This window comes from Carettochelys insculpta, chromosome 14 (assembly GCF_033958435.1).
Source record: "Carettochelys insculpta isolate YL-2023 chromosome 14, ASM3395843v1, whole genome shotgun sequence".
In the NCBI taxonomy this organism is placed as follows: Eukaryota; Metazoa; Chordata; order Testudines; family Carettochelyidae; genus Carettochelys; species Carettochelys insculpta.
The window spans coordinates 36,748,898-36,762,579 of record NC_134150.1 but is presented as its reverse complement, the minus strand read 5'-3'; the positions used below and the strand labels follow the sequence as shown (position 1 = coordinate 36,762,579).

General features: G+C 41.6%; 1 protein-coding gene across 2 annotated transcripts in view; it reads right to left on the bottom strand.

Annotated features, from left to right (window-relative positions):
• Positions 1 to 13,682, bottom strand: part of CDH13 (cadherin 13) — an 876,776-nt gene that overhangs the window by 96,520 nt on the left and 766,574 nt on the right. For both annotated transcript variants that reach the window (XM_075008353.1, XM_075008351.1), the window contains exons 9-10: positions 9,799 to 9,981; positions 7,862 to 8,115 (exon numbers count right to left, since the gene is read on the bottom strand). In XM_075008353.1, the coding sequence (XP_074864454.1) occupies positions 7,862 to 8,115; positions 9,799 to 9,981 (437 nt within the window). The remainder of the gene's footprint in view (positions 1 to 7,861; positions 8,116 to 9,798; positions 9,982 to 13,682) is intronic.

The window sequence follows — 13,682 nt, the reverse complement described above, 5'->3', positions numbered from 1 at the left end:
CATGTGATTTTACCCTAGCTAAACTGCAAATCTTACACATAACTGTCTAATCCTTACTGACTCTTCATAAGCTATTTTTTCAATCATACCCAGCAGCGCTGAGTTCTACTGCTAAACTACATCACATAAAAATCCTTCCTTTTCTCTATTTTTATTTTGTTGTTTGTTTTCTATTTCCTGTATCAAAAAGTAGATATATACAATCTGATCAGCCTATTCTGAGTCACACGCTATTTTCCATACTTCTGCTATATCCCCATTTGTTTTTCTCCTTATAAAATTAATAGTCCTTGTCTCTTAAAATACTTTCTTGTATACAATCACTATCCATTCTCAACCCTCAGCCTCATTGTTGTGCTTTCTCTGAATGTTCAGCATAAGAGAAGAAAACGTCTCTTTTGGGTTAAAGAAAACTCCAGTCTTTGGCAGTATAGATATTGTTCGTGTTAAGTTGTGAGCTCTGGGAACCTTTCATTTAGCATTTGCGCTGTTATTAATCAGAATTTCAAGACTCCTTTGCAACAGGTTCTGACTAGTGGTAGATTGTAAAAGAATTTATGATGTTCAGCTGGCTATGTATGCGATTTGAAAAGCAAACTAGAGTTCCCAGTGATCCACTAATACCACCTACAATTTGCATTCCCAAAATAATAATTAAAATTGACAAAATCAGCGAGTCTGGTTGAGAAGTACAACTAGCAGATTCAGGATTATGAGAAAAACCTACTGCACGATTTTCTTAACCCATTTCACTTCTATTTCCTATTCTCTTGGGGCTGCTCTCTTAGCAGAACAAGATCAAACATTGCAAATAATTAATGAGCCTTTTCTTATCAAATAGCTCCCATGAAAATACATAAAACTGTCAATAACTTCAGCCCTGCATATGCTAAACTCAATACCAACACCAAAGGGACTATGGGACTTTTTTTCCTACATGAGTCAGGCTTTGAATAATGCACCTGAGGGTCATATTGCTGTATCTGACATGACAGAAATTCTATAGCTCTTTTCCATCCATCACCAGAAAGCCATGATAATTGTGAATGAAATAAAAATTCCCCAGAGCAAAGACTAAAATGAAATTAATGGCTAAGAATGTAACCAATAAATAAACACATTAAAAAACCAGGAAAAAATTATATCAGTTAAAACCCATCCTTCAGTTAAACTATTTTTTAAATGGCAAAGTTTACAGGTACTTTTGCTACAATAAAACAAAATATTCATACTCTCTTACCTAGATGTTTTTGTGATGACGCAGGGGCTTGAAGCTTCTAATTATATGTTGTACTTTCCCCCCCAACATTAAATTTTGAGTACTTTTACTTGTTTAAATTCATCTTCACATAATTTTATGCTTGCCTCCCAGTCTAGTCCTTTCCACCATCATGCTGATACATGAGCATTTACATTGAATTTAATTAATGACTACTAGTCTAATCTTCCAAACAACTCTGGTGATGATGAACAAATCTATACAACTGAGATGGATTGGCATTCTGGTCTCTGCAGACAGAGCGTCAGTGCCTGCTCTGCAATCGCTAGATGCTGAAAATTGTAAATGATGTCACCTGGCGTGTAGGAAAAATGAGGAATACAGAAATGGGCCTGTAATGGGGTCTCTTACCACACTGGTGCCCCCTGCTAGCCATTTTGAGCATTAGATTAGCTCAGCACACATGCCCTCCAGTGGTAGTGGGTCTTGTGTCCTCATCTCCGCCTGCAGATACACGGTAGTTCCAACCTCACTGCTTCTGCTTCAAGGCACAGCCCTTCAGCTGTGTCACAACCCCCCCAGTCTCTTTCATGGGACCCCTTCTGCAGCCATCTAGCCACCCCTTGCAGTGGTTTAGCAGTCTACAGCCTGGTTGTTTCTTCAGCAGTTGGTCAGGAGGACTCAGGTCTACACACTACTCTGGAGCTCAGCCCAGGGACCCTGTAAATAACAGCTTCCCACTTCCTTCCTTTCTCCACCAGTCAGTCTTAATTCCCTGGGCTTCTTCCCCAAAGTCCCAGCACTTTCAAGTCCCTTGCCCTCTTCCCAAGGTCTTGGGCCTGCAAGTCCTAGCAGCCACATTCACACAGCTAGTCCCTGCTGCCCTCTAGGATTGTGTCTACACAACAAAGTTATTTCGGAATAACGGATTCTATTCCAAAATAGCTTTGTGAGAGTCTAAACAGCAAAACTCCTATCTCAAAGTAACTTCAGAATAGCGGGTGTCCCATTTCAAATTCAGTAAACCTCATTCTATGAGGAATCGTGCGAATTCTGAAAAAAGAATTTCAGGATAGGGGCTGCATAGACAGGGAATAGGGGTCATTTCAAAGCAAGCTACTGTGCTTCCAGGTGCTCTACTCTGAACTAAGCTCTGTTGTGTGTGGATGCTTTATTTCGAAAGAGTATGATTTCAATATGTTTTGTGTGTACATGCGCTTTTTCGAAATAAGCTATTCTGGAAAATCTCTTCAGGAACAGCTTATTTCGAAATCATGCTGCTGTGTAGAAATAGCCTAGGAGACCAGTCCTCTCCCTCGTGCTTCCCAAAGCACACTAGTTTGCTTGGCCTGCAGCTTCCTTTTATGTGGACTGGCAATGTCTTGATTGGCTGGTCCAGCTGCTGCTCTAATTGGCTGTTTTCTGGCAGGCAGTAAAGGCAGACATCTCACCAAAAGGCCAACACCATCGGAGCTTATTCAAAAAGGAAAATACAGAAGGCTACAAATGATTTCTACAGCTCCATGAAGTTCATCAAAGTCAGAACAGGATTCCTCCTTCATGAAGTTCATCATCACATCAAAACAGGATTCTTCCTTCATGAAAATGGTGTTTGCAACCTCACACAATATAGACTGGGTTGAAGGGGCCATGGAGCACAATGCTTTCTACTTTGCCCTGTGGCTTCTCTGTCCCATTCATTTTCAATTCTCTGCAAAAAGGCTCTATTTCTAACTGGAAACTCTTTGGGGATGCATTCGGCAAAGTTACTTTTCTCCTCACACGTGCCTCTGAATCGCTATGTCCCACATGGCTGGTGATCTGAAAGGCACTCTCCAGGTCCCACCCAGTTTTGCTATTCTCATCTATTTACTGCAGTGAAACTCCTCCTCTGATATGCAGGAAGGCGTGGTTAATGTCATGTTAAAAGAAAATGCAATGAGACTAACATATGCCTCGTGTGTTCTTTTTAAATTTTCATGCAGTGAACCAGAGGCTTCAGGAAGTTTTTACCTGTAAAAAATAATCAATCTGCTTTTCATATTGCAAAAATGATGTTCCTCTCTTTTCAGGAGACTTCCCAGAACACTGGTAGATTATCATGAACTGCCTAATAGAGGGTGTAGCCTCAGGAGATTCAGATCAGGAAAATAGCAATTTTTTGATATTAAAAAAAAGCTTCATAATCGATTCTCCATTTTTTAAGTATGAGAAGGTGGTGGCTCTTAATAATAGCCAACTCTATTCCTCAAAGATATGGTCTGTCTATGGAATTATATTTCTATAGTACAGAAGACATCATCTTGTGGCTAGTGAGACAAAGATAGCTGGGATCCTAAAAAAGTTATCCAACTGGTGATTATTTCTGGGGCATTTCCACCTTCCAGCTACTAATTAACTTTGGTGGGAAACCATTTGCACTCTTCTGTGCTAGGATCTTGTCATTGAGGTTGGTAGGACTCTGGGCTACTCTACTAATTTGCTGCGTGGTCTCATAGGGTTGAACTTTGTGTTCGGTTGCTGAATCTCTGGCCTAGATTGCCCTACAGGTAGGTGGGTTAACACCTGAATTCAAGTGGGGCTCTTCAAAGTGCGAGCAGTCTCATTTGTTTGAACAGAACAGTAATTGGAAGAGGACAAGTAAGAAGGGGTGAGTCACCCATTCCAGCTGTGACTTCTAGGCTACGTCTACATGTGCCCCAAACTTCGAAATGGCCACGCAAATGGCCATTTTGAAGTTTACTAATGAAGTGCTGAAATACATATTCAGTGCCTCATTAGCATGCGGGCTGCCGCGGCGCTTCGAAATTGATGCGCCTCACTGCCGCGCTTCTCGTCCAGGCGGGGCTCCTTTTCAAAAGGACGCCAGCTACTTTGAAGTCCCCTTATTCCCATGAGCTGATGGGAATAAGGCAACTTTGAAGTAAGTGGAGTCCTTTCGAAAAGGAGCCCCACCTGGACGAGATGCGCGGCGGTGAGGCACGTCAATTTCGAAGTGCCGTGGCAGCCCGCATGCTAATGAAGCGCTGAATATGTATTTTAGCGCTTCATTAGTAACTTTGAATTGGCCATTTGCGTGGCCATTTCGAAGTTTGGGGCACGTGTAGACACGGCCCTCAAGTGAGTGTGGGGCCCAAGCTTGAAAAAGCATACAAGTGCCCCATGGCCGGTAAGACATGGCTGCTGGGACAAAGGCAGCTGGAAGAAGGGCAACAGGTTTTTCAGAAGAACAATGGAGTGAGCTGATGGCTGGTTATGTTTTGTTTGTTAGTTGACAAGCTCATCTTTTGGCTGGCCCTGTGGAGGTCTTGGCCAGACAGGAAACCTGACCCTTGAGATTTCAGCCTAAGTTCTGGTCTTGACTTGCTGGAAATTCAGCCTGTATGCCCATGCTGAAGAAAGTCAGGCTTGGGGAACCACCCAGTTCCAGAGATGTGTGTGAACTGAGTCCCTCAGGAAGCAGGTAAAAGAGCCACAGGAAGAGGTGACTATTCTCTGTAGCATCCATGGGCACAGAGACTTCACTGCCAGGGTTCAGATGGAGATGTCTGGGATGGAGGAAACTAGCTGACTAGATCAGATTTCCAGAGGAGGAATTAAAAACAGCTTCCTTATAGAAGACAGGCTGCTGGCCACCTGAGGCAGTGGATGGTGTTCCGCCTCTCCCCTTAACCTCCATCCATCACAGTCAAGAACCAGAATGCTGTACTGGCCAGAAGAGAGAAGCCAACCTTAATGTCTGAAGCAGAGGAGTCATCTGCCCCTTCTCTAAGGACACCACGTCCCAAGAGGAGAAGACTTAGGTTAGTGGTGGTCAGGGATTCCCTTCTGAGGGGGACAGAAACATCTACCCTCTAATGTGACACAAGAGCTAATGTGCTGCCTGCCTGAAACTGGCATCCAAGATGTTACAGGAGGATTGCCAAGGCTCAGCCATCCTTCTGACCACTACCTCTGTGCTGCTCAGACATTTGGGCACTAATGATGCTGCTAGGTCTGGCCCTGAGCAGATCATCAATGACTTTGGGCTCTGGAAGCAAGGTGGTAGGGGTGCAGGTGGGATTATCTTTTATTCTCCCTGTTGAGGATAAGGACCCAGACAAAGACACATGTACCCTGGAGATGAGTGCATGGACAAACAGAATAAGGAGGAACTGCTGGGAACAGATTAGGTCCATGTAACCAAGAAGAGAAAGAGCATTTCTGGACATCAACTAGCCAACCTAGTGAAGATGGTTTTAACTAGGTTCAAAGAGGACAAGTGACAAAACCTGGCAAGTAAGTATTAAAAACAATGACCTTGACAAAGGGCCAGAAGATGCGGGGTATGGGCCAATAAAATCACAATAGTGTTATAGAAGCAACCAAGTGGAAAATAGTGGGGGGATTCTGCTTAACATGTTAGGAGTCTATAAGCAATTGCAAGGAGTATGGGGAATAAGCAGGAAGAACTCGAAGGCTTAGCACACAAATAAAATTGTAATTTAATTCGTATCACAGACTTGGAGGATAAACTTTATAACTGGAATATTGCTGTAGAGCAGTACTGCTTGCTCAGGAAAAACAAGAAGGGGAAAAGGAAAGAAGTGTTGTTTTTTACATCAAGAATATATACAGTTATTTTTGAGGTCCAGAAGGAGGTCAGAGGCCAGCCAGTTAAAAGTGTCTGGGTGAAGACAAATGAAGAAAAATTGGGGTCTATTGTAGACTACAATATGAGGAGGAAGAGCAAATAAATATCCAAATCAGAAAACATGACAAATAATGAATGGAGGTGGTGTAGGAACTAGTCAGAAATCTGATAAATATGCAGTGCAGCAAAACACAAAATCTTCATTAAGTTTTTGGAATGGATTGGAGACAATTTACCATTTCAGAAGGTGGAGGAAGTAAACAAAGACGATTCTGAAAAACGTGGAGGACTTTGCCATGAATCTGATCACGGAAGGCGACTTAGGTGAAAGTGGTCATGAAAGAATACATGTCATGATTTCGAGGAAATGAAATAGAACAGCACAATAAGGGAAATAGCATTTAAAAAAGCAGGGTCTGAAAATTCACTCTAGGATGCATAATAGAAGCATTCTTGTAATCATTAGAAATCATTTTCAGAAAGTTGTAGAGGACCAGTAAGGTTACAGGGGACTGGAGAAGAGCAAACCCAAAACCTATTTTTAAAAATGGAACAAAGACAACCTGAGGAATTATGGATTAATGCTCATGGTTCACTGTCAAACAGAAACAGCAAATCTGTTGGCTCCCTTATGTGTGTCTTGGTCTGGTGCTATTTAATATTTTCATTAAGGACTAATGACTGGAGATGTATGGATGACACCAAGCTGGAAGGAGTTGCAAGCAGTTTGGATGACAGGATAAAAACGCAAAAGGACTTTACTAAATTAGACAATCTGAATGCAAGAAATTCACTCAATACAAGTGCAAAAAAAGTACTGAATTTAGGAAGGAAAAAAAAATCAAATCCACAACTACAAAATGAAGAATAATTGGCTATGAGATAGTACTTCTGAAAAGGAACTGGGTGTTATAATAGACCACACATTTGACATGAATCAACAATGGATTGCAGTTGCAAGAAAAAGCTAATACAATTCTGGAGTGCATTAACAGGAGTGCTGTATGTAAGACAAGGGAGGTGACTATCCCACTGTACTCAGCACTAGTTAGATCTCAGATAGAGTATTGTGTTCTATATTGGGTGCCACACTTCAGCCAAAATTTAGGGGAAAATTGAGAGAAAAGCAAAGAATATGATAAAAGGTTGAGAAAACTTGACCTATGAGTACGGTAACGAGTTGTTCTCCATGTTGGTTTTACATAGGACAAGAAAGAATTGCTTTAATTTACAGCAAAAAGAGAATTAGATTAGGTATTGAGAAAAAAACTTTCTAACTTTAAGGATAGTTAACTCCAGGGTTAGGCTTTGGATAGGTTGTGGGATACCTGTCATCAAAAACTGTCAAGAACAGGTTAGACAAACATCTGTTGGGGTACTCTAGTTTATTTAGTCATGCCTCAGTTTGGGGGGATGCACTGGATGGCCTTTCAAGATCCCTTTGAGCCCTACATTTCTAAGAGCCTATGATCCGTGCATTTCTCTTATTTGGCTTTTACCCAGAAATACGGTTATCATTATATACCACTGCTTAGTTGAGGAGCATTCTTTATCCCTGTAGTCTTTGAATCTCAATAGAAGATAACTATTGCACTAGAAACATTAAAAATACATATAAGCCTGGTTCATCCATCTGTAAAACAGGGAAATATTCTCATAAACTAGCTTAAGACTTAAAAACATCAGTTTTCTTGTGATTTCATAGGCAGGGGTAGGAATCAAAGAATAACAAGCAGGTTCCAAATCATTTTAAGACCTCTGTACTTGAGGCAATGGCTTGTTCTATTGCTGTAAGTTATTACTTGGAAAAATATTGGTTACTTGCCTGACATAGTTCTTTGTCTTCATGATAATGAAGCTCTTCATTATGAAAAAGAAATCCTCACTCCATACTATTGAGATCCCAAATGAATTTAATTTAATGCAGCATTAACAGCCAATCTCTGCAGGTACCACAGACGTTTGTATTCACTTTTTGGTAGACTTAAATTAAAGAATATTGCACTTACCTAATAGTCTGATGTTGCAAAGTATCTGGATCTGTAGCGTTTACTGTTAACACGACACTGCCTATGGGGATGTTTTCTTGCTTGGTCACTGTCATAGGGTCTGGGTGGAAAACAGGACCTTCATTTACATCCAGAACAGTGATCTGAACTGTTGCTGTAGAACTGGGGCCATAGGCTACATCTGGAACCAGTGGGTCCTCATTTTCCACCTTAATCAGCAGTGTGTGGAATGCTGAGATCTCGTAGTCTAAAGGCTGTAAAACATGTCAAGAAATCAGAGCGCCATATGCAAAGAGCACATGCAACATTCACCCAAATTTGTAAGTGACAGAACTAGCCACAAAGAGACAGCACCTCCAGCACTTCCATTGGTTACATCCTGATAGCTGGTCAAAGTTCAGCAACAGACAAATTGGTAGTTCCATGTTGCAAAGAAAAGCATTAAAGTAGCAACAGGGTGGAAAGAAAATGTTTCATGTTTAATTATCTTCCATTTTATCCTTCTTGCTAGGTAATCCTACTGTTTCACCTCCCTCCTCCAGCAGACTCGATGAACTGTGGTTGTGATTTGATTAATATCAATCACGCTAGTCAATAAACAGACTATTCCTGCCTTCTCTTCCCGTAGTGTTATCCCCGTCATCTGTACAGCTGCTAAAGTAGCTCTCCCTTTCATGACCTAGCCCATGTACTGTGACTACATGAACTGCACAGTACTGTAATTTTAGGAACAGAGCTGATGGAAAAAATTCTGTCAGGTTTTTTGGACAGAAAATTGGGTTTCCAAATAAACAAAAATATTTAAAAAAAGGTGTTTTTTTAAAAAAAATGTGAGACAGTTCCTTTGAAAACTGAAAACCATTAAAAATTAGCTGAAAGTTATTGAGCTTTTTAATTTTGGAATAAAAAGTTGAAATTTTCACTAGGGGAAAAAATTACCAACAAACTCTGTTTGGAAACCATGAGCCAAGATTTTTTTTTTCAAAAAAGGGATGGAGGGAAAATTAAAAAAAAACAAACAAAAAACAAAAAAACCTTAACAAAAGAAACGATTCATATGCCTACAGATTCCATATACAAAGATGCCATGCATATTACGGGTGCTATATTTTCATTATTCATCCATTCATACACTACAGAATTCATGAAAGTCACCACACGTGATTATCATTCAGAGCTTCTGTTTGAGCTTTCTTCTCATTAAGATACCAGCTGCAGATGAAAACTTCTATCAACACAGCACTATGGATTTCCCCTATAGCTCACTTATGCCATTCAGTACTTAAATTCTATTTCCATTCACACACTAGTATGTACTCATTACACCGATCATGTACATGTTGAATACAATCATTAACAGGTACCAGTTGGCTATTTTGCTGTATTCCTATCTCTCAATTGATAGCAGTGTCATGGCTTATTATTCCTTTTCACCTAAGACCCAAATAAACTTCTACTGGAGCCCTGGGAAGAAATTCCAGTGTAGTCCTTAATGTGGTTGTTCATTTTGTAATGAAAAATGCCAGATCATCTTGGCATAATGGCTTACTGGACTAGGACTGGGAGCCCTATGGCCAAATTCTGCCCTCATCTAAACTACTTTAAGCCTGGAGTAAAGCCATGAGGGTTTACAGCACTGTAATCAAGAGCAGAATGTAATCCCCGAATTTGAAACCTTCCTTCACTTACAAGTGAAATATGTCATGTAGATTCCATTTAGTTCTTTGTGTATATACACACATGACAAAACCACACCATGCATTTTAGCAGAGGCAAGCAAGCTCCAGCAGAGTTATTGTAACATGTATTGTCTAAACTGAACAAAGGCTACTAACCAACAATATATCTTCAACTAGCTAATTCAAGTAGTTGATCTTTTTTCAGGTGTAACTCACCTCACAGCAATAAGAAATGACACAACAGTAAATTGTCCTTACTTTGACAACAGAGAGCATTCCCTCATTAGTCTTTGGATTGGTATGGATTTCAAAGCTCTGTCCTGGGTTTCCATTGATGATGGTGTAGACTGCCCTCCAGGCTCCTGTTGCTGGGTCATCTCGGTCTTCAACAGTTAAATTCACTATCACTCCTGCCACTCCCTCTTTAACTGTGGCTTGAAACTAAAATAATAATTGTCATGATTAGTGCTATTAGTAACAAAAATTACTATTTTCTAGTAATGACCACACAAAACTGTTGTTTCACACCAGCATTCATTATTTACCACAACAGAAGAAAGATGTAATATTTGAGTGAAGCTGAATTTCAACAGCCATCAGTAATACATTCCCAAACCATGGAGAGTAAGGTACTGTATTACCACTATATTGCCTCTCTTCTTGATCAGACTGCAGATAAGTGACCGTGTGGCAGAAAACATCCATTGAAAGCACTTCTCTGAGAAGGGAAAAAAATTCCGTAGTAACTTCAATTAATACACTACTGATAGCTATAGATAACACAGAGAGTTTCAGAAGTGCACAGAGACTGGAAAAATAAATATTCAGAACTCAGGAAGTAAAAGGGTGGATGGCCTAACATCTTTCTTCATTTAAGATTCTTGCCTTTTGATTTTTTACAAATTCCCCCACCTTTTTAATTGTTCTCTACAGTATCATAAATAAATAAAATATTAGACTCATGTAGGTTGTTCTATTTTTTCTCCAATGAGTTCCTCTCACATGAATAAACTAATTGGCGTTCATTTTACTATTTCGTTCACGTAACTATCATGTGTTACATTCTCTTTACAGAAGGGAGAACAGTCTTGACCTGATGGGATGGTTTGCTGCTATTTTATTGATCAGTTAGCCAAATCTGACATGGATAATCTACCGCTTCATTATGGTCCAATCAAACTTTATGTGAACACTAGTCTCACTGAGCAGGGATGTAGTTAGTTAAAGGATTATGGATGCATTTCAGATTTTAGATTATTAGGAGCTGACAGGTCACAGGATTTCTCATGCTTAGTCCTCAATGGCCCTATCCTGAAAACTTTACTAAGGTAAGCAGCCCCCATCCATCAACTGGTTTGTCTCTGGCTGTTTTTATTCCCAGGGACAACATTCATCCACTGAGCATCCCTAGTGGTGGGGTGACCACGCATGCAGTATTTGGTGGGATGGCCCCATATCTGGCACACCAAAAAGGCACCCCTACTTATTGTTCCGTATTTGGGCTCTCCCCCTGCTGACCTTTTGCGCCAGCAGCTGTGCAGGCAAAGAGCATGTAGATCACTTCCCTGAGTCTCAGTGAAGCAGAGAGGTGCTGGCAGCTGCCGCTTCCTGAGGCTTGGGAAGCACTGGGGGCTGCTGCTTTCCCAAGGCTTGGGGAGAGCTGGGAGCTGCCGCTTCCCTGGTGCCCAGGGAGGGCTGGCGGCTCCCACCTCATTCCTGGCTCCCCGGGGCTTGGTGGAGCCAGAAGGAGCCACCCCTCCCACCAATATCTCCCATCCCGTACTTGGGACTGGGAGATATGGCCACCCTACCTCATGGTGTCAGTATTTTTATCTAAAGAGTCATGACGAGGAGCCCTTTGGTCTATCTTACCAATCTCACGCTCCTGTAATAACATACTAGATTTTGAGAGGTTATACAACTTTCCAATTATTGCCCAACATAGAAGATCTAGACAATCATCTTATTACAAAATAGATTTTGCAATCTGGTTACTTGGCAGGTACAGTGGGATTCCCAGCACTAAAATATAGGGGCATCAACTATGCCTTTTTTGTTTTCCTCTTCCACTTTATGTTTACTTTCTTCCACCAGAGTTGTCCCTGGTTCTCAAACCCTTTTTGAATTTATCTGCAGAATCTGTGTGCATGCATCAACATTCATTTATTTCAAGCTTTTCAGCTTCAGATTTGATTTTCTAAGAAGAGCAACATTATTGATTGTCCATTTCTATCATGCTCAGTATAGTTCTCAAGGAATGTAAAGGTTCTTTTGACTTTGACTTTGGTAGTGAATACATAGGTTATGCAGCTTTGCTTCTGGCAGATTATTATGATCATTTACACTTTAATTAACCAGAAATAATGTTTTAACAATATGTTAACTTGACTTCAAATGGATCAAAAGAAAATACAATACTAAGAGCCTTAGATATGGTGGAGTTATGATTACCAAGAATATGCTCCCTTGTCGAAAAGCGTGGTAACATGTAAGCCACACGGGTTCAGAACTCATGTTTTGAAATAATCTATCATTTATGTGGCATTTGGGGACTGAATTTCAGTGGTGCAAAGCATCTGTAACATCTGTCAAAATCAGCTTTCCAAAATCAGTCACATGATGAGTTGTCTATTGATTTGTTGAATTAGCAAATTCAGTTGTGCTCTCTCTCCAGTCTAAGTTTAAATCCTGCAGCTCTACAAAGCATTATCAGATGTGCACCCAGGAACAATGAGAAACATACATGGTAGTAGAGTTAAATGAGAAGGCTTGAACTTTTTATTTAAAAGTATTAACACAATGGGTAGCCAGAACTTCACACTATCCTGCAGGGCTGCTGCAGTTCAGACCTCAGCTAGCACAACAATGGCCCCAGAGGCAGCAAACATGAGGGTAAAGGCCATGCCTCCTCTACATCCCCAGTCCTGCCCAAAGACCCTGACTGGAAGCAAAAATCCAGCCTAGCTGCCCTCCTCCAAGAAGAGACTAGCCACATGCTGTGCAAGACAAAAGGGATACCATCCAACCATGCACTCTTGTACTCAGGATCAATGCCCAGGCAACCATGGGCTCACAGGGACCCAGAGCCAGACCTTTTCCTAACCCATAACTACACTGATTCATGGTTTCTAACAGGTGGGTCCCAAATGGAACCAGTGGCTTGGGTAGACTTAAACCTGAGGGTGGGCATGAACACCATGCTCAGGCCTGCCATGACACCCTGCTTGAAAATCAGCCTCTCAGTCCTCTTCCCTCTTTCATGCTGGAGATGGCAGAGACAAGATGAGGGACTCTATAAAGGCCCTTCAGACGAGGTGAGCAAGGTGGTTGCTGTGGACCCTGTGCCTTTAGGGCCTCATGCTCTAATTGATTTCAACATCCACTGCCTACTGGCTGGGCCCCACTGTCAGCATCTTGCCTGGGCCCCGCTCACTGGCCAGGCCCTACTGGGTCATCTTTGGCCACAAGATGTGCAAGATACTGGTGCACACCACCTCACTATGGCTCATGGTGCCTCTGGCCATTATCCAGGGAGGCCAAAATAGGTACTAGTCTCGGCAGTAAATTGCTGTCACCTTCCTTCCCATCCGCACCTTCCTTTGTCCGCCTTCCTTCCCCTTATAATTGCCTATCACTGACCAACAGAAGCAGAAGTGAGCAAATCAGACTCCAATGCTGACAGGCAGCATCCCAGTGTTTTTCCACTTCCTGAGTACTGTAGCACTAGGGCTGGGGAGAGGAGTAGCCTCTCTGTGAATTCTCATGGCCCCGCTTCCCCTCACAAGGGGTTTCTTCTTCTCCCAGACCCTCTGCAGCCACACTGCAATAGCAAGTTGTGTATTCCCTATTACTGGTATTTTTTACCTTTTTTTTTTAAAATGAGAGCTCCACACATTCAATATTTTAAGCTCCCCCTCCCCTTGGCTCTAGACAATTACTAGACATGCATCATAAAGCCTAGATTCGCAAAGGTGTTCAACTCCCAACACTTCCCTTTAGATGAATAAGTAGTCAGATTTCAAGAGAATTCAGCTCATATTTAAGCACCTAGGCCAGGGGTCAGCAACCCCTGGGCACACTTGTCAAGAGTAGCACACCAGCCAACTTTCATCAGCACATGAGACGGGAGCTCAGCCCTGAAC